At 45.9% G+C, this 22,115-nt stretch overlaps 1 protein-coding gene across 2 annotated transcripts in view; it reads left to right on the top strand.

Annotated features, from left to right (window-relative positions):
* The first annotated feature begins 610 nt into the window (after positions 1–610).
* The window catches only part of LOC106591964 (immunoglobulin-like domain-containing receptor 2), a 45,209-nt gene continuing 23,704 nt past the window's right edge, over positions 611–22,115 (top strand). For both annotated transcript variants that reach the window (XM_082963129.1, XM_082963128.1), the window contains exons 1-3: positions 611–876; positions 7,120–7,452; positions 20,068–20,187. In XM_082963129.1, coding sequence (XP_082819255.1) covers positions 762–876; positions 7,120–7,452; positions 20,068–20,187 — 568 coding nt within the window. In that variant the 5' untranslated portion in view covers positions 611–761. The remainder of the gene's footprint in view (positions 877–7,119; positions 7,453–20,067; positions 20,188–22,115) is intronic.

Genomic DNA, 22,115 nt, shown 5'->3' with positions numbered 1-22,115 from the left:
CCCATGATAATATAGACCCCTCCCCCGATAATATAGACCCCTCCCCCGATAACAGACTCCTCCCCTGATAACAGTTTGCCACTGGAGCTCAAGGTCCTTGTATATCTTTGTAATCAGTGATTTTCAAGGCGCTAACACCAATGACATATAATTGAGGGACACACATTATACTAGTAATAATGTCGTTTGTTTTTATTGATGCAGGCAATATATTACATAATTTTGTTTCAATGTCTAGCATTCAAAATGATAGATAGATATCTCTAAATCGCCAAAACATGTCACTACACCGCTACACATCACCAGTAGGACAAGCCAACCTGCTATCCCCCAGTAGATTCTACAATGCATACAAAAATATGTTTGTTGTATAAATGACTTATATATGTTTTCTTATTAAATAACTGTAAAAACAAAAGACAAATGTATTACTTGTCATGTTTTTCTCATTTTAAAGTGATTTTACATGATGCCAAAGTCAAGGATCAGAATTTATCGCCGCAATTCAAGAATGACCCAAATAGACTCAGTCCATTGACCACAACATGTAAAGATGCTTGAGTCACTTTTAAATGAACGCCCCCCTTGTCCTCAAAAGGACCAAACCGCGAATGCACCACCCATTTCTCAAACGGTATAGTCTCGTTATACTCGGGAAGAGCCAGGACCTGTACAGTCCCGTTATATTCGGTTAGAGCTAGGAGCGTTACAATCCCGTTATACTCTGGTAGAGCGAGGCGCTCCGAATAACGGTTTGAGGAATGAGGCGGAAAAGGCGAGGAGAACATGTACACAGGACTTCTCTAAACTCAAATACTTTGATATGGAAGATGTGTTTGTTGCTGAGATGGTGGATTCCTGTACTATTCCTGACAGGTAGGTGATGAAGATGTATATAACTTTGACTGACTAACTAGCCAACCTAGCAGTGGAACAGGTTAACAACTTTATTATGTTGAGGTTTCTCCTCACCTCTTTTACTTTTGAGATCTTATTGTTCTCGTCTCGAACCTGCCCTCGTTTTGATTTCGAACAGAAAAAAGAATCGGTTGATGTTTTTTCCGTGTTTTTTGCACAGCAATTTTTTTCTTCAGGATTTACAAAGGGAAAACATTTCAGGAAAGAACGATGCATTGTAGCCTTCAAAGAAAACAACGTAATTTACTTTCAAGTTACAGTCACGTAGGCCAATAGTACAAGACGTGTGTAGCCCGTAAACGATACAAAGTGACGGATTTGGAATGTAGACTATCCTGCCGTTTGATTTCAACATCACGAGGGATAGAAGCATGAGCTTTGTTGTGTGACTTGGTGCAGCGCAATGAAGGTAGCACAGGTCTGGCGGCTGTAGACAGTCTTCTGTTTGTTCCATGGTACTCAGCCAAGTGTGAATAATGTGATGGGAAGTTTATAGGTCACGGATTAGGAAGGGCTGACTTCAATCAGTGTACAATAGTGTACATTGGAGTTGTAATATCCATTAATGAATTAATACAATAATTACAGTAAAGTATGAAAAATGGTGTATTACAGATCGGGAATAATGTTTTGAAATTATAAACCTATAGAGTTCAAGTTGTCTAATGTAGGCTACAGTACTCCTTTTTGATTATGTATTTATATAGAGAAGTGTAGATTTGTAGATTTCTTCAGCTCTGTGTTTAAAATGTCCTCTTAGGTAGCAGGAGCTGTTTGAGGGACACCATATGTCCTTAGTCTAGCAGCAGGTGTTTGAGGGACACCATAGGTCCTTAGTCTAGCAGCAGGTGTTTGAGGGACACCATAGGTCCTTAGTCTAGCAGCAGGTGTTTGAGGGACACCATAGGTCCTTAGACTAGCAGCAGGTGTTTGAGGGACACCATAGGTCCTTAGTCTAGCAGCAGGTGTTTGAGGGACACCACAGGTCCTTAGACTAGCAGCAGGTGTTTGTGAGGGACACCATAGGTCCTTAGACTAGCAGTAGGTGTTCGAGGGACACCACAGGTCCTTAGACTAGCAGCAGGTGTTTGTGAGGGACACCACAGGTCCTTAGACTAGCAGCAGGTGTTTGTGAGGGACACCACAGGTCCTTAGACTAGCAGTCGGTGTTTGAGGGACACCACAGGTCCTAATACTAGCAGCAGGTGTTTGAAGGACACCACAGGTCCTTAGACTAGCAGCAGGTGTTTGTGAGGGACACCATAGGTCCTTAGACTAGCAGCAGGTGTTTGTGAGGGACACCATAGGTCCTTAGACTAGCAGTAGGTGTTTGAGGGACACCACAGGTCCTTAGACTAGCAGCAGGTGTTTGTGAGGGACACCACCGGTCCTTAGACTAGCAGCAGGTGTTTGTGAGGGACACCACAGGTCCTTAGACTAGCAATAGGTGTTTGAGGGACACCACAGGTCCTAAGACTAGCAGCAGGTGTTTGAGGGACACCACAGGTCCTTAGACTAGCAGCAGGTGTTTGTGAGGGACACCATAGGTCCTTAGACTAGCAGCAGGTGTTTGTGAGGGACACCACAGGTCCTTAGACTAGCAGCAGGTGTTTATGAGGGACACCATAGGTCCTTAGACTAGCAGTAGGTGTTTGAGGGACACAGGTCCTTAGACTCGCAGCAGGTGTTTGAGGGACACCACAGGTCCTTAGACTAGCAGCAGGTGTTTGAGGGACACCACAGGTCCTAAGACTAGCAGCAGGTGTTTGAGGGACACCACAGGTCCTTAGACTAGCAGCAGGTGTTTGTGAGGGACACCATAGGTCCTTAGACTAGCAGCAGGTGTTTGAAGGACACCACAGGTCCTTAGACTAGCAGCAGGTGTTTGTGAGGGACACCACAGGTCCTTAGACTAGCAGCAGGTGTTTGTGAGGGACACCACAGGTCCTTAGACTAGCAGTAGGTGTTTGAGGGACACCACAGGTCCTAAGACTAGCAGCAGGTGTTTGAGGGACACCACAGGTCCTAAGACTAGCAGCAGGTGTTTGTGAGGGACACCATCGGTCCTTAGACTAGCAGCAGGTGTTTGTGAGGGACACCACAGGTCCTTAGACTAGCAGCAGGTGTTTGTGAGGGACACCACAGGTCCTTAGACTAGCAGCAGGTGTTTGTGAGGGACACCACAGGTCCTTAGACTAGCAGTAGGTGTTTGAGGGACACCACAGGTCCTAAGACTAGCAGCAGGTGTTTGAGGGACACCACAGGTCCTTAGACTAGCAGCAGGTGTTTGTGAGGGACACCATCGGTCCTTAGACTAGCAGCAGGTGATTGTGAGGGACACCACAGGTCCTTAGACTAGCAGCAGGTGTTTGTGAGGGACACCATAGGTCCTTAGACTAGCAGTAGGTGTTTGAGGGACACAGGTCCTTAGACTAGCAGCAGGTGTTTGAGGGACACCACAGGTCCTTAGACTAGCAGCAGGTGTTTGTGAGGGACACCATAGGTCCTTAGACTAGCAGTAGGTGTTTGAGGGACACAGGTCCTTAGACTAGCAGTAGGTGTTTGAGGGACACCACAGGTCCTTAGACTGGCAGCAGGTGTTTGAGGGACACCAGAGGTCCTTAGACTAGCAACAGGTGTTTGTGAGGGACACCATAGGTCCTTAGACTAGCAGTAGGTGTTTGAGGGACACAGGTCCTTAGACTAGCAGCAGGCGTTTGAGGGACACCACAGGTCATTAGACTAGCAGCAGGTGTTTGAGGGACACCACAGGTCCTTAGACTAGCAGTAGGTGTTTGAGGGACACCACAGGTCCTTAGACTGGCAGCAGGTGTTTGAGGGACACCACAGATCCTTAGACTGGCAGCGGGTGTTTGAGGGACACCACGGGTCCTTAGACTAGCAGTAGGTGTTTGAGGGACACCACAGGTCCTTAGACTGGCAGCAGGTGTTTGAGGGACACCATAGGTCCTTAGACTAGCAACAGGTGTTTGTGAGGGACACCATAGGTCCTTAGACTAGCAGTAGGTGTTTGAGGGACACAGGTCCTTAGACTAGCAGCAGGCGTTTGAGGGACACCACAGGTCCTTAGACTAGCAGCAGGTGTTTGAGGGACACCACAGGTCCTTAGACTAGCAGTAGGTGTTTGAGGGACACCACAGGTCCTTAGACTGGCAGCAGGTGTTTGAGGGACACCACAGATCCTTAGACTGGCAGCAGGTGTTTGAGGGACACAGGTCCTTAGACTGGCAGTAGGTGTTTGAGGGACACAGGTCCTTAGACTGGCAGCAGGTGTTTGAGGGACACCACAGGGAAAAGGGCCTTCTTTTCTAACGCTCTATGTGCAACTTTCAAACTACAAACAGCATAAGGAACAGGTCAGAAGTGGACTTCTGCTCCCTGCCTCTCCTCTCCCCCCTTTCCCTCCTCATCCTTTCGTTCCCTGCTCTCCTGAAGTGCTGTGGCCTGCGGTGTGAGGAATGTAGCCTACTACACACCAATCGATTTCCCCTGTGCCTCTCTCTCTCTCTTCCTCTTCTCTTCTCTTTACACTGTTTCCCTCTCTACCATCTCTCTCTCTGTCGTTTAATCTCTCTCTCGCTCTGTCTGTGTCTGAAACAGCTAGGCTCAGCTCCTCTCCCCTCTAAACCCTCCTGTAGATCCCTCCTGTAGACTCTGTAGACCCCTCCTGTAGACCCCTCCTGTAGACTCTGTAGACCCCTCCTGTAGACTCCGTAGACCCCTCCTGTAGACTCTGTAGACCCCTTCTGTAGACTCCGTAGGGCTCTTCTGTAGACTCCGTAGGGCTCTTCTGTAGACTCCGTAGGGCTCTTCTGTAGACTCCGTAGGGCTCTTCTGTAGACTCTGTAGGGCTCTTCTGTAGACCCCTCCTGTAGACTCCGTAGGGCTCTTCTGTAGACTCCGTAGGGCTCTTCTGTAGACTCCGTAGGGCTCTTCTGTAGACTCCGTAGGGCTCTTCTGTAGACTCCGTAGGGCTCTTCTGTAGACTCCGTAGGGCTCTTCTGTAGACTCCGTAGGGCTCTTCTGTAGAGGAACTCATCAAATAAACCAGCCCTGTCCCTGCTCCTCTACTGAGGTGGTTTCCCTGGAAACGAATAAAGCCTGTGTTCCCAGTAGCTCTCAATCCTCTGAAAGACCCTGCTGACTTTCCTGTTGTTTCCCTTTCTGCTGCTGGGAATGTTCTAGTAATGTTATGGAAGCTGGTACTGTTTTATTGCTGGCTCCTCCAGAAGTTCCCTGTTTCATGAAGTGGTTTGGGAGAATGTGACAACTCTACTGTCTCACACACACACACACGCACGCACGCACGCACGCACGCACGCACGCACGCACGCACGCACGCACGCACGCACACACACACACACACACACACACACACACACACACACACACATGATTAAATGAAGCTACCCATCCCCCATCTCTCACTCTCTGCTCACTCCATTTCAGACCACATTGTTCACTGACCTCACCTCCCACTGCCTATTCAGAGAAACACCACACACACACACACACACACACACACACACACACACACACACACACACACACACACACACACACACACACACACACACACACACACACACACACACACACACACACACACACACACACACACACCACACACACACACACACACACACTTAGCAGACACAGATGTTTTTAGGCGTGTGTGTTTTCAGTTCATCACCTGCTGATTGACTGGACTGTCCAGCTCTGTTGTCAAGCTCCTGCTCATGAGATCTGTCGGGCTCAGAGCTTATTAACCAACTGGGTTTCAACTAGTCTACTCACCACAACACTGTTTGTTCCCTGAGCTTGATCCTAGGCATGAACTCTGAGAGCTAACGCTCGTCTTCAGGTTCCTCATCATCAACCACTGAACCACCTCTACTACATTCTGTTCAGAATCATATCAACTGAACTCAGTGAGTCAGATACAGACAGAGTGAATCAGGTTCCTCATCATCAACCACTGAACCACCTCTGCTACATTCTGTTCAGAATCATATCAACTGAACTCAGTGAGTCAGATACAGACAGAGTGAATCAGGTTCCTCATCATCAACCACTGAACCACCTCTGCTACATTCTGTTCAGAATCATATCAACTGAACTCAGTGAGTCAGATACAGACAGAGTGAATCAGGTTCCTCATCATCAACCACTGAACCACCTCTGCTACATTCTGTTCAGAATCATATCAACTGAACTCAGTGAGTCAGATACAGACAGAGTGAATCAGGTTCCTCATCATCAACCACTGAACCACCTCTGCTACATTCTGTTCAGAATCATATCAACTGAACTCAGTGAGTCAGATACAGACAGAGTGAATCAGCTGTTTTTATGTTTTTAGGCTTTGAGACTGTGGTCATAGTGACCACTTGTGTTAAGTGTGGGGGGATTTACTCAATCACCACACTGGTAAACCTGGGTAACTGGTATTTAAAATGAAAGATTACCACACCAGCAACATATCATTCTGTTCATTTTGTTGAGTCAGATTGCCTATTAAAATTACAGTCTCCTCCACTGCAGAAAATCTGTTTGTTCGTCCCAAATGGCACTCTATTCTCTACATAGACCTATGGGCCCTGGTCAAAAGTAGGGCACTAAATAGGGTGCCGTTTGGGACACAAGCCGTGTTGAATTGTACAGACAGGAATTGAACTGGAACAGATCCTGAGAAACTCTGATTTCTCTTTCTGAGGTTCATGAAAACCTTTTAGTAGCCTCTGCCCCAGCCGGGGGCTGACACTAACCGTATAGACACCTGTTAAGGATGAAACCACCTCTTCTCCTCTTTCCCAAACAAGGAGACAAGTAGATTTCAGCGGTCCTATCAAGTCCCTTATCCAAGCAGACATAGTTAACACAGTCTAGGTCTAGGAGAAATGGAGGCTCTTCTTCTAACTAACCCAGTTCCAGCCTCAGAACCGCATGTCACAGGTGGGAAACCTCCTGAGGGTGATACTGATTATGGCGCTGTACGCAGGGCTACCTCATCATGAGAGCATCAGTCCAACTCACCTCCACTACACGCAGTCAGACTAGCCTGCTCTTGCTCTATTTCACATTGATTGTAACAGTGTTTTAGGAGCTTTGCGAGGCTGGAGGTGACTCTCTGTCTCTCTCTCTCTCTCTCTCTCTCTCTCTCTCTCTCTCCCCCCCCAGATCTCCCATTAAGCTCAGCCATCCAGGTCTCCGCTCGTGAAGACAGGAAGTATGCCATGCTGTTCCAGTCGGTGGTCCTGCCGTGTCAATACTCCAGCATGTCCACCCAGACGCCTGTGGTCCAATGGTGGTACAAGTCTTACTGCCGCGACCGCACCCGCGACGCCTTCAGCTTCCCAGAGAGCCTGGGGGTAAGGGGGTCCGAGCTGGGCTCCTCGTCCCATCTAGACTGCTCCGATTCTAGCCGCACCGTCCGCGTGGTGGCCTCCGTCACCGGATCCTCCATTACCCTGGCCGAGCACTACAAGGGCAGAGATATTACTATCATCAACAGTAAGACATGGCACTCAATACTACTGTTGTTGATGATGGTATTACATCAGGGGGACTAGATGTCCAGGGAGGCTGGTCAGGTCCTCTAGATAAAAGACATGTCACTAGTGTTGGTGATGATGGTATTACATCAGGGGGACCAGATGTCCAGGGAGGCAGGTCAGGTCCTCTAGATAAAAGACATGTCACTAGTGTTGGTGATGATGGTATTACATCAGGGGGACTAGATGTCCAGGGAGGCTGGTCAGGTCATCTAGATAAAAGACATGTCACTAGTGTTGGTGATGATGGTATTACATCAGGGGGACTAGATGTCCAGGGAGGCTGGTCAGGTCCTCTAGATAAAAGACATGTCACTAGTGTTGGTGATGATGGTATTACATCAGGGGGACCAGATGTCCAGGGAGGCTGGTCAGGTCCTCTAGATAAAAGACATGTCACTAGTGTTGGTGATGATGGTATTATATCAGGGGGACTAGATGTCCAGGGAGGCTGGTCAGGTCTTCTCGATAAAAGACATGTCACTAGTGTTGGTGATGATGGTATTACATCAGGGGGACTAGATGTCCAGGGAGGCTGGTCAGGTCCTCTAGATAAAAGACATGTCACTAGTGTTGGTGATGATGGTATTACATCAGGGGGACTAGATGTCCAGGGAGGCTGGTCAGGTCCTCTCGATAAAAGACATGTCACTAGTGTTGGTGATGATGGTATTACATCAGGGGGACTAGATGTCCAGGGAGGCTGGTCAGGTCCTCTAGATAAAAGACATGTCACTAGTGTTGGTGATGATGGTATTACATCAGGGGGACTAGATGTCCAGGGAGGCTGGTCAGGTCCTCTAGATAAAAGACATGTCACTAGTGTTGGTGATGATGGTATTACATCAGGGGGACTAGATGTCCAGGGAGGCTGGTCAGGTCCTCTAGATAAAAGACATGTCACTAGTGTTGGTGATGATGGTATTACATCAGGGGGACTAGATGTCCAGGGAGGCTGGTCAGGTCCTCTAGATAAAAGACATGTCACTAGTGTTGGTGATGATGGTATTACATCAGGGGGACTAGATGTCCAGGGAGGCTGGTCAGGTCCTCTAGATAAAAGACATGTCACTAGTGTTGGTGATGATGGTATTACATCAGGGGGACTAGATGTCCAGGGAGGCTGGTCAGGTCCTCTAGATAAAAGACATGTCACTAGTGTTGGTGATGATGGTATTACATCAGGGGGACTAGATGTCCAGGGAGGCTGGTCAGGTCCTCTAGATAAAAGACATGTCACTAGTGTTGGTGATGATGGTATTACATCAGGGGGACTAGATGTCCAGGGAGGCTGGTCAGGTCCTCTAGATAAAAGACATGTCACTAGTGTTGGTGATGATGGTATTACATCAGGGGGACTAGATGTCCAGGGAGGCTGGTCAGGTCCTCTAGATAAAAGACATGTCACTAGTGTTGGTGATGATGGTATTACATCAGGGGGGCTAGATGTCCAGGGAGGCTGGTCAGGTCCTCTAGATAAAAGACATGTCACTAGTGTTGGTGATGATGGTATTACATCAGGGGGACTAGATGTCCAGGGAGGCTGGTCAGGTCCTCTAGATAAAAGACATGTCACTAGTGTTGGTGATGATGGTATTACATCAGGGGGACTAGATGTCCAGGGAGGCTGGTCAGGTCCTCTAGATAAAAGACATGTCACTAGTGTTGGTGATGATGGTATTACATCAGGGGGACTAGATGTCCAGGGAGGCTGGTCAGGTCCTCTAGATAAAAGACATGTCACTAGTGTTGGTGATGATGGTATTACATCAGGGGGACTAGATGTCCAGGGAGGCTGGTCAGGTCCTCTAGATAAAAGACATGTCACTAGTGTTGGTGATGATGGTATTACATCAGGGGGACTAGATGTCCAGGGAGGCTGGTCAGGTCCTCTAGATAAAAGACATGTCACTAGTGTTGGTGATGATGGTATTACATCAGGGGGGCTAGATGTCCAGGGAGGCTGGTCAGGTCCTCTAGATAAAAGACATGTCACTAGTGTTGGTGATGATGGTATTACATCAGGGGGACTAGATGTCCAGGGAGGCTGGTCAGGTCCTCTAGATAAAAGACATGTCACTAGTGTTGGTGATGATGGTATTACATCAGGGGGACTAGATGTCCAGGGAGGCTGGTCAGGTCCTCTAGATAAAAGACATGTCACTAGTGTTGGTGATGATGGTATTACATCAGGGGGACTAGATGTCCAGGGAGGCTGGTCAGGTCCTCTAGATAAAAGACATGTCACTAGTGTTGGTGATGATGGTATTACATCAGGGGGACTAGATGTCCAGGGAGGCTGGTCAGGTCCTCTAGATAAAAGACATGTCACTAGTGTTGGTGATGATGGTATTACATCAGGGGGACTAGATGTCCAGGGAGGCTGGTCAGGTCCTCTAGATAAAAGACATGTCACTAGTGTTGGTGATGATGGTATTACATCAGGGGGACCAGATGTCCAGGGAGGCTGGTCAGGTCCTCTAGATAAAAGACATGTGACTAGTGTTGGTGATGATGGTATTACATCAGGGGGACTAGATGTCCAGGGAGGCTGGTCAGGTCCTCTAGATAAAAGACATGTCACTAGTGTTGGTGATGATGGTATTACATCAGGGGGACTAGATGTCCAGGGAGGCTGGTCAGGTCCTCTAGATAAAAGACATGTCACTAGTGTTGGTGATGATGGTATTACATCAGGGGGACTAGATGTCCAGGGAGGCTGGTCAGGTCCTCTAGATAAAAGACATGTCACTAGTGTTGGTGATGATGGTATTACATCAGGGGGACTAGATGTCCAGGGAGGCTGGTCAGGTCCTCTAGATAAAAGACATGTCACTAGTGTTGGTGATGATGGTATTACATCAGGGGGACTAGATGTCCAGGGAGGCTGGTCAGGTCCTCTAGATAAAAGACATGTCACTAGTGTTGGTGATGATGGTATTACATCAGGGGGACTAGATGTCCAGGGAGGCTGGTCAGGTCCTCTAGATAAAAGACATGTCACTAGTGTTGGTGATGATGGTATTACATCAGGGGGACTAGATGTCCAGGGAGGCTGGTCAGGTCCTCTAGATAAAAGACATGTCACTAGTGTTGGTGATGATGGTATTACATCAGGGGGACTAGATGTCCAGGGAGGCTGGTCAGGTCCTCTAGATAAAAGACATGTCACTAGTGTTGGTGATGATGGTATTACATCAGGGGGGCTAGATGTCCAGGGAGGCTGGTCAGGTCCTCTAGATAAAAGACATGTCACTAGTGTTGGTGATGATGGTATTACATCAGGGGGACTAGATGTCCAGGGAGGCTGGTCAGGTCCTCTAGATAAAAGACATGTCACTAGTGTTGGTGATGATGGTATTACATCAGGGGGACTAGATGTCCAGGGAGGCTGGTCAGGTCCTCTAGATAAAAGACATGTCACTAGTGTTGGTGATGATGGTATTACATCAGGGGGACTAGATGTCCAGGGAGGCTGGTCAGGTCCTCTAGATAAAAGACATGTCACTAGTGTTGGTGATGATGGTATTACATCAGGGGGACTAGATGTCCAGGGAGGCTGGTCAGGTCCTCTAGATAAAAGACATGTCACTAGTGTTGGTGATGATGGTATTACATCAGGGGGACTAGATGTCCAGGGAGGCTGGTCAGGTCCTCTCGATAAAAGACATGTCACTAGTGTTGGTGATGATGGTATTACATCAGGGGGACTAGATGTCCAGGGAGGCTGGTCAGGTCCTCTAGATAAAAGACATGTCACTAGTGTTGGTGATGATGGTATTACATCAGGGGGACTAGATGTCCAGGGAGGCTGGTCAGGTCCTCTAGATAAAAGACATGTCACTAGTGTTGTTGATGATGGTATTACATCAGGGGGACTAGATGTCCAGGGAGGCTGGTCAGGTCCTCTAGATAAAAGACATGTCACTAGTGTTGTTGATGATGGTATTACATCAGGGGGACTAGATGTCCAGGGAGGCTGGTCAGGTCCAGCAGATCAAAATAAAGGCCATATAGATAAAGATCACAGGTGGTTGAGGTCACAGGCAGGTCACAAGGCTGCCTCTCTTCTCAGTTCTATAACACACATGTTTGAAATGCACCCACCCACATGTGTGCTGTGAGGTCCTCTGAAGAGACACTGAGAGGGTGTTGTGGAGGACAGGCAGGGTGATGAAGAGGAAGAGACGTGATAGTCTGGCGTCCCATTGTGACATAGCTACGTGGGGGACGCACAGTCCGAACACGCTCCTCCCCACAATCCCCAGCCAACGAGGCTCAACGTTCTCGTCCTCTATGCGTTTTAATGTGTTGATAGTTGGAGAAATTGCTTGAGCCACGCTAAGAATTCAAAGTATGAAAGTCAGTGGTCCAACATTGTAGAACACTGCTGTGTGTACGCATACACATTTTGGACTCTTTAGACTCAGAGGCATCGGTGAGCAGACAGGGAAAGAGAGCGAGAGAGAAAGAGTAAGAGGGAGAGGAGAGAGAGAGAGGAAAAGATGGAGAGAGAGAGAGGGCTGAGAGGGAGACAGAGAGAGAGATAGCTGCAGAGAGAGAGAGGGAAAGAGGGAGAGAGAGGGGCAGAGAGGAAGACAGAGAGAGAGAGAGAGAGAGAGAGGAGAGAGAGAGGGGTGGAGAGGGAGAGAGAAAGAGAGCTGCAGAGAGAGAGAGGGGGCGGAGAGGGAGACAGGGAGACAGAGAGAGAGGGAGACAGAGAGAGGGAGACAGAGAGAGAGAGAGAGAGAGAGAGAGAGAGAGAGAGAGAGAGAGAGAGAGAGAGACAGAGAGAGAGAGAGGAGCGGAGAGGGAGACAGAGAGAGAGAGAGGAGCGGAGAGGGAGACAGGGAGACAGAGAGAGAGAGGAGCGGAGAGGGAGACAGGGAGACAGAGAGAGAGGGAGACAGAGAGAGAGAGAGAGGGGGGAAAGAGGCAAAGGAATGGACCTGCAAATGGACCCCAGATTTATTGAGCTGTAAATCAGGGATAAGAATCAACCCTCTCTTCTCCTGTGACCAGATGGACAAAAGAGGATTTTTTCCCACATTACTGTGCTTTAATGTTGTCCTATCCCTCGCCCCTTGTTCTCTCTCTCTCTCTCTCTCTCTCTCCTCTCTCCTCTCTCTCTCTCTCTCTCTCTCTCTCTCTCTATATATATATATATCTCCATCTTTCCCTCTCTTTCTCTCTCTCTCTCTCTGATGTGAGGCTCTTTAAAGGAGCTCTCTCTCTGTTCTTCTTTCTCTCCCTCTGTCTCTGATATGGGGCTCTTCAAAAGGAGCTCTCTCTCTCTGTCTGTTCACTGTGAAGTCAGCCTTAATGGTTTGGCTCCTCTGGTGAACCCTGGTGGGCACAAACATGTTCCAAGAATCTGTGGAGTAAGGATGGAGGAGGGGATGGGGGGATGGAGGGAGAGAGAGAGAGAGAGAGTAAGGTGGAGGGTTGATAAATAAAGTATCAGACATGGCAAGTACACACACATCAATATACACTACACACATCAATATACACTATGCACATCAATATACACTACACACATCAATATACACTATGCACGTCAATATACACATCAATATACACTACACACATCAATATACACTATACACATCAATATACACTATGCACATCAATATACACTACACACATCAATATACACTATGCACATCAATATACACATCAATATACACTACACACATCAATATACACGGCACACATCAATATGCACATCAATATACACTATGCACGTCAATATACACTATGCACATCAATATACACTACACACATCAATATACACTACACACATCAATATACACATCAATATACACTGTACACATCAATATACACATCAGTATACACTATACACATCAATTTACACTATACACATCAATATACACTATACACATCAATATACACTATACACATCAATATACACTATACACATCAATATACACATCAATATACACTACACACATCAATATACACATCAATATACACTATACACATCAATATACACTATACACATCAATATACACATCAATATACACGACACACATCAATATACACATCAATATACACGACACACATCAATATACACATCAATATACACTACACACATCAATATACACATCAATATACACTACACACATCAATATACACATCAATATACACTATGCACATCAATATACACTATACACATCAATATACACATCAATATACACTACACACATCAATATACACTATGCACATCAATATACACTATACACATCAATATACACATCAATATACACTACACATATCAATATGTACTATGCACATCAATATACACTACACATATCAATATGTACTATGCACATCAATACACACTATACACATCAATATACACTACACATATCAATATGCACTATACACATCAAAATACACATCAATATACACTACACATATCAATATGCACTATACACATCAATACACACTATACACATAAATATACACTATACACGTCAATATACACATCAATATACACTACATACATCAATATACACTATACAAATCAATATACATTATACACATCAATATACACTACACACATCACTATACACATCAATATACACTATACACATCAATACACACTATACACATAAATATACACTATACACATCAATATACACATCAATATACACTATACACATCAATATACACTATACACATCAATATACACTATACACATCAATATACACTATACACATCAATATACACTATACACGTCAATATACACATCAATATACACTACATACATAAATATACACTATACACATAAATATACACTATACACATCAATATACACTATACACATAAATATACACTATACACATCAATATACACTATACACATCAATATACACTATACACATCAATATACACTATACACATCATGTTCACATCAATACACAAAAAGTTAAACACATTCATCATAGAAAACAAACACATCTTCAGTAAAAAGGTATTTAATCAGCCTTTTGAAGTGTCCTTGAGGAACCAATTCATCCACTTTTAGAGAGCCTTGGAGATTATTCCGGAAGTAAGGTGCAAAACAACTAAAAGCAGATTTGCTAAGTGACCTCCAGAGGGATCCTCCCTGAGACCCTGTTTGGTATTACATACGTCTTTAAGTTAAGGAGGTAAGGTACAGAGGTTTATGCAGAAGGGACTTATAAACAAAAAGAGTGCAGTGCGTCGATCTACAAGACTTCAAAGAGGCCCAAACTTCTTTCTGATACAGAATGCAGTGACATGTACTGAACCTATTGTCCATAATAAAGCACAGTGCAATATTATAAACTGCACCAAATGGGTTCAATACAGTGGCATGTTAATAGATATCCCAAAAACTATTTTCTGGTTGTCCATAGGATTTGAAACTTGCAGTCTCCTAACCCACAGCCCCACCTCCAGCCCTATCCCCAACAGGAAAGGCTGTTCATTATGCTTGTCTCTTCCTGTCCCTTAAATAGGCCTGTTTACATGTCCGCCTCACAATGGACTGACTGGTCTGCTGAGTCTCCCTCCACAGAGTCCACCCAACCTCTCGCCTCCTTTACTCTTTACGACTCAACACAACTCCTCCGTGGACTGTGACAGACACAATGTTCTCTCCTCCTCCCCCTAACTGGCCAAAACAAACCTGTTTCTGTTCCTCCTTGTCCTTGATGATCTTGATATTTATATTCTCAGTTGAAACCTGAGGTGATGTATTTGAGACATCACATGGGAAGTTAAGGAATGTTGTAAGGTAGTTTTACAGAGTGATGTTTAACAGAGTGTAACGGTTGTCGTCGGGAATGGAGGACCAAAACGCAGCAGGAATGTGGATGCTCATCTTGTATTTATTTTTAAATAAAGAGAACACCAAAATAAGAAAAACCAAAACAGTCTTGTCATGCTCACACAGGCAAAACAAGAAACAATCTCCCACAAACACTTAACCAAACACATACCCATATATAGGACTCTCAATCAGAGGCAACTAGAAAACACCTGCCTCCAATTGAGAGTCCAACCCCAATAAACTAGACATAGAAATACAAAAGACTAGAGACCACATAGAAAATACAAACCTAGAACATAACCCCAAAAACCCGGAAATAATAAATCGAACACCCTACTACATAAAACACCACCCCAAACCACAAACAAAATACCCTCTGCCACATCCTGACCAAACTACAATAACAATTAACCCTTATACTGGTCAGGATGTGACAGTACCCCCCCCTCCCTGAAGCACCTCATAAAAAAAAACAAAAAAAACAACAACAACAACAAATTCCCCTCTACTAAAGGGAGGGAAGGGAGGGTGGCTGCCGTCAACGACGGCACTGTGCTACACCCCCCCTCCCCAACCCACCTATACAGGAGGTGGTTCTGGCTCCGGCCTACTGTCCTCCAGAATGCAGACAGACTTGCTCAGTTTCGGGCCGTAAGCAGACTCCCTCGGTTCCGGGTCGCAGGCAGACTCCCTCGGTTCCGGGTCGCAGGCAGACTCCCTCGGTTCCGGACTAGACACAGTTGCCGGATACTCTGGACTGCACACTGGTGCCGGATACTCTGGACTGCACACTGGTGCCGGATACTCTGGACTGCACACTGGTGCCGGATACTCTGGACTGCACACTGGTGCCGGATACTCTGACTGCACACTGGTGCCGAACTCTCGAGGCTGGGCTGACGCACTGGAAGCCTGATGCGTGGTACTGGTACTGGATGTGCCAGTCTGGGGACACGCACCTCAGGGCTAGTGCGGGGAGCGGGAACAGGCCGAGTCGGACTGGGTTGACGCACTGGAAGCCTGATGCGTGGTGCTGGTACTGGAGGTATCAGCCTGGGAACACGCACCTCAGGGCTAGTGCGGGGAGCAGGAACAGGCCGAGTCGGACTGGGTTTGACGCACTGGAAGCCTGATGCGTGGTGCTGGTACTGGGAAGGTATCAGCCTGGGAACACGCACCTCAGGGCTAGTGCGGGGAGCAGGAACAGGACGAGTCGGACTGGGCTGACGCACTGGACCGTAGAGGCTTACTGGCGGTCTCGAGCGCAGAACTGGCATCGCTCTTACTGGCTGGATGCCCACTTCCCCCTGGCAAATGCGGGGCGCTGGTATTGTGCGTACCGGCCTAAAAATACTTGGCCTCGCCACAGTACCCGAAGCACGCGACCTGTCCAGTCACTGGTTGCCCAAAAAAGGTACGGGGATTTGGCCTGGGGCTCACTCCTCGCCCAGCCAAACTACCCGTGTGCCCCCCCCCAAAAAAATCTTGGGGCTGCCTCTCGGGCTCCCTTAAATCCTCCACAGCCCTGGAAATGCCTCTCCTCAACTCTGCCCATGTCTCCTTTTCCCGACAGTCCATATCATATTCGCATCGCTCCCTTCTCCGCTGCTTGGTCCTATTTCGGTGGGAGATTCTGTAACGGCTGTCGTCGGGGATAGAGGACCAAAACGCAGCAGGAATGTGGATGCTCATCTTGTATTTATTTTTAAATAAAGAGAACACCAAAATAACAAAACCGAAGAACTCACAAACAACAAAACAGTCTTGTCATGCTCACACAGGCAAAACAAGAAACAATCTCCCACAAACACTTAACCAAACACATACCCATATATAGGACTCTCAATCAGAGGCAACTAGAAAACACCTGCCTCCAATTGAGAGTCCAACCCCAATAAACTAGACATAGAAATACAAAAGACTAGAGACCACATAGAAAATACAAACCTAGAACATAACCCCAAAAACCCGGAAATAATAAATCAAACACCCTACTACATAAAACACCACCCCCGACCACATAAACAAAATACCCTCTGCCACGTCCTGACCAAACTACAATAACAAATAACCCTTTTACTGGTCAGGACGTGACACAGAGTGATGTTTGACAGAGTGATTAACAGAGTGATGTTTGACAGAGTGATGTTTGACAGAGTGATTAACAGAGTGATGTTTGACAGAGTGATGTTTGACAGAGTGATTAACAGAGTGATGTTTAACAGAGTGATGTTTGACAGAGTGATGTTTAACAGAGTGATGTTTGACAGAGTGATGTTTGACAGAGTGATGTTTGACAGAGTGATGTTTGACAGAGTGATGTTTAACAGAGTGATGTTTGACAGAGTGATGTTTAACAGAGTGATGTTTAACAGAGTGATGTTTGACAGAGTGATTAACAGAGTGATGTTTAACAGAGTGATGTTTGACAGAGTGATTAACAGAGTGATGTTTGACAGAGTGATGTTTAACAGAGTGATGTTTGACAGAGTGATGTTTAACAGAGTGATGTTTGACAGAGTGATTAACAGAGTGATGTTTGACAGAGTGATGTTTAACAGAGTGATGTTTTACAGAGTGATTAACAGAGTGATGTTTGACAGAGTGATGTTTGACAGAGTGATGTTTGACAGAGTGATGTTTGACAGAGTGATTAACAGAGTGATGTTTGACAGAGTGATGTTTGACAGAGTGATGTTTGACAGAGTGATGTTTAACAGAGTGATGTTTAACAGAGTGATGTTTGACAGAGGTGATGTTTAACAGAGTGATTAACAGAGTGATGTTTAACAGAGTGATGTTTGACAGAGTGATGTTTGACAGAGTGATGTTTAACAGAGTAATGTTTGACAGAGTGATGTTTAACAGAGTGATGTTTGACAGAGTGATGTTTAACAGAGTGATGTTTGACAGAGTGATTAACAGAGTGATGTTTGACAGAGTGATGTTTAACAGAGTGATGTTTGACAGAGTGATTAACAGAGTGATGTTTGACAGAGTGATGTTTGACAGAGTGATGTTTAACAGAGTGATGTTTGACAGAGTGATGTTTGACAGAGTGATTAACAGAGTGATGTTTGACAGAGTGATGTTTGACAGAGTGATGTTTGACAGAGTGATGTTTAACAGAGTGATGTTTGACAGAGTGATGTTTGACAGAGTGATGTTTGACAGAGTGATTAACAGAGTGATGTTTGACAGAGTGATGTTTAACAGAGTGATGTTTGACAGAGTGATGTTTGACAGAGTGATTAACAGAGTGATGTTTGACAGAGTGATGTTTAACAGAGTGATGTTTGACAGAGGGATGTTTAACAGAGTGATTAACAGAGTGATGTTTGACAGAGTGATGTTTGACAGAGTGATTAACAGAGTGATGTTTAACAGAGTGATGTTTGACAGAGTGATGTTTGACAGAGTGATGTTTAACAGAGTGATGTTTGACAGAGTGATGTTTAACAGAGTGATGTTTGACAGAGTGATGTTTAACAGAGTGATGTTTAACAGAGTGATGTTTGACAGAGTGATGTTTAACAGAGTGATGTTTGACAGAGTGATTAACAGAGTGATGTTTGACAGAGGGATGTTTGACAGAGTGATGTAGACAGAGTGATGTTTGACAGAGTGATGTTTGACAGAGTGATTAACAGAGTGATGTTTAACAGAGTGATGTTTGACAGAGTGATGTTTGACAGAGTGATGTTTAACAGAGTGATGTTTGACAGAGTGATGTTTGACAGAGTGATTAACAGAGTGATGTTTGACAGAGTGATGTTTAACAGAGTGATGTTTGACAGAGTGATGTTTGACAGAGTGATGTTTGACAGAGTGATGTTTGACAGAGTGATTAACAGAGTGATGTTTAACAGAGTGATGTTTGACAGAGTGATGTTTAACAGAGTGATGTTTGACAGAGTGATGTTTGACAGAGTGATGTTGACAGAGTGATGTTTGACAGAGTGATGTTTGACAGAGTGATGTTTGACAGAGTGATGTTGCGGTGAGACAGAGTGATGTTTGACAGAGGGTGGACGGGTGTTTAACAGAGTGATCGGTGTGTGACAGAGTGATGTTTAACAGAGTGATGTTTGACAGAGTGATGTTTGACAGAGTGATGTTTAACAGAGTGATGTTTGACAGAGTGATGTTTAACAGAGTGATGTTTGACAGAGTGATGTTTAACAGAGTGATTAACAGAGTGATGTTTGACAGAGTGATGTTTGACAGAGTGATGTTTAACAGAGTGATGTTTGACAGAGTGATGTTTGACAGAGTGATGTTTGACAGAGTGATGTTTGACAGAGTGATGTTTAACAGAGTGATGTTTAACAGAGTGATGTTTGACAGAGTGATGTTTGACAGAGTGATGTTTAACAGAGTGATGTTTAACAGAGTGATGTTTAACAGAGTGATTAACAGAGTGATGTTTGACAGAGTGATGTTTGACAGAGTGATGTTTGACAGGGGCAGAGTGATGTTTGACAGAGTGATGTTTGACAGAGTGATGTTTGACAGAGTGATGTTTGACAGAGTGATGTTTAACAGAGTGATGTTTAACAGAGTGATGTTTGACAGAGTGATGTTTGACAGAGTGATGTTTAACAGAGTGATGTTTGACAGAGTGATGTTTAACAGAGTGATGTTTAACAGAGTGATGTTTGACAGAGTGATGTTTGAAAGAGTGATATGTTAGATGTGATACTTATTTTCTTTTAATATCTTCTGTTTACCTCCCCCTCCCTCTCTCCAGAGGCTGACCTGCGTATCGGGGAGCTCCAGTGGGGAGACAGTGGGGTGTACCTCTGTAAGGTGGTCATCTCTGACGACCTCGAGGGCAGGAATGAGGCCCCTGTGGAGCTTCTGGTGTTGGGTGAGTCCTCAACTCCCCTTCTCAGCCCTCCCCTCTCCTCCCTCCAACCCTCCATTCCTCCATCCCCCCTCCTCACCCCTACCCTCCATTCCTCCATCCCCCCTCCTCCCCCCTACCCTCCATTCCTCCATCCCCCCTCCTCACCCCTACCCTCCATTCCTCCATCCTCCCTCCTCACCCTACCCTCCATTCCTCCATCCCCCCTCCTCACCCCTACCCTCCATTCCTCCATCCCCCCTCCTCACCCCTACCCTCCATTCCTCCACCCCCCTCCTCACCCCTACCCTCATCCCTCCTCACCCCCTCCTCCCTACCTCTCCCCCCTGCCCCACTCCTCAGGAAGACAACCACCATTACACAGGAAGTGAAGCCAACCCAGACAGGAAGGGAAAACATTTCATGCAATACTTCCCATTTATGACATTAAGGATATGTAAATACAAGTCCATTTAAATATGATTTCTCTAATTTACCCTCAGGCGACATGATTGAAGTTGACATGCAAGTTGATCCATTTCCATGGAGTACCCCCTCATATAGACGTTATATAAACCCCCTCATATAGACGTTATATAAACCCCCTCATATAGACGTTATATAAACCCCCTCATATAGACGTTATATAAACCCCTTCATATAGATGTTATATAAACCCCCTCATATAGACGTTATATAAACCCCCTCAAATAGACGTTATATAAACCCCCTCATATAGACGTTATATAAACCCCCTCATATAGACGTTATATAAACCCCCTCATATAGACGTTATATAAACCCCCTCATATAGACGTTATATAAACCCCCTCATATAGACGTTATATAAACCCCCTCATATAGACGTTATATAAACCCCCTCATATAGACGTTATATAAACCCCCTCATATAGACGTTATATAAACCCCCTCATATAGACGTTATATAAACCCTCTCATATAGACGCAACCAACCATCTACAGTATATCTCTGTCTTGTCACTGGCACCTAACCCCACAAAGCGTCCATTCCTCTGGAGTATTTCTTATGTTCTCTCCCAGTCATCTACCACCCTGCCTCTGTCCTACTGTCAGGTTGATCTCTCCCAGTCATCTACCACCCTGCCTCTGTCCTACTGTCAGGTTGATCTCTCCCAGTCATCTACCACCCTGCCTCTGTCCTACTGTCAGGTTGATCTCTCCCAGTCATCTACCACCCTGCCTCTGTCCTACTGTCAGGTTGATCTCTCCCAGTCATCTACCACCCTGCCTCTGTCCTACTGTCAGGTTGATCTCTCCCAGTCATCTACCACCCTGCCTCTGTCCTACTGTCAGGTTGATCTCTCCCAGTCATCTACCACCCTGCCTCTGACCTACTGTCAGGTTGTTCTCTCCCAGTCTGACATCTACCACCCTGCCTCTGACCTACTGTCAGGTTGATCTCTCCCAGTCATCTACCACCCTGCCTCTGACCTACTGTCAGGTTGATCTCTCCCAGTCATCTACCACCCTGCCTCTGTCCTACTGTCAGGTTGATCTCTCCCAGTCATCTACCACCCTGCCTCTGTCCTACTGTCAGGTTGATCTCTCCCAGTCTGACATCTACCACCCTGCCTCTGTCCTACTGTCAGGTTGATCTCTCCCAGTCATCTACCACCCTGCCTCTGTCCTACTGTCAGGTTGATCTCTCCCAGTCTGACATCTACCACCCTGCTTCTGTCCTACTGTCAGGTTGATCTCTCCCAGTCTGACATCTACCACCCTGCCTCTGTCCTACTGTCAGGTTGATCTCTCCCAGTCTGTCATCTACCACCCTGCCTCTGTCCTACTGTCAGGTTGATCTCTCCCAGTGCATCTACCACCCTGCCTCTGTCCTACTGTCAGGTTGATCTCTCCCAGTCTGTCATCTACCACCCTGCCTCTGACCTACTGTCAGGTTGATCTCTCCCAGT

Source organism: Salmo salar, chromosome 16, assembly GCF_965601325.2.
Source record: "Salmo salar chromosome 16, fSalSal1, whole genome shotgun sequence".
Classification (NCBI taxonomy): Eukaryota; Metazoa; Chordata; class Actinopteri; order Salmoniformes; family Salmonidae; genus Salmo; species Salmo salar.
Note: the sequence above shows the minus strand (reverse complement) of the source record. Positions and strands in the feature narration are given on the sequence as shown.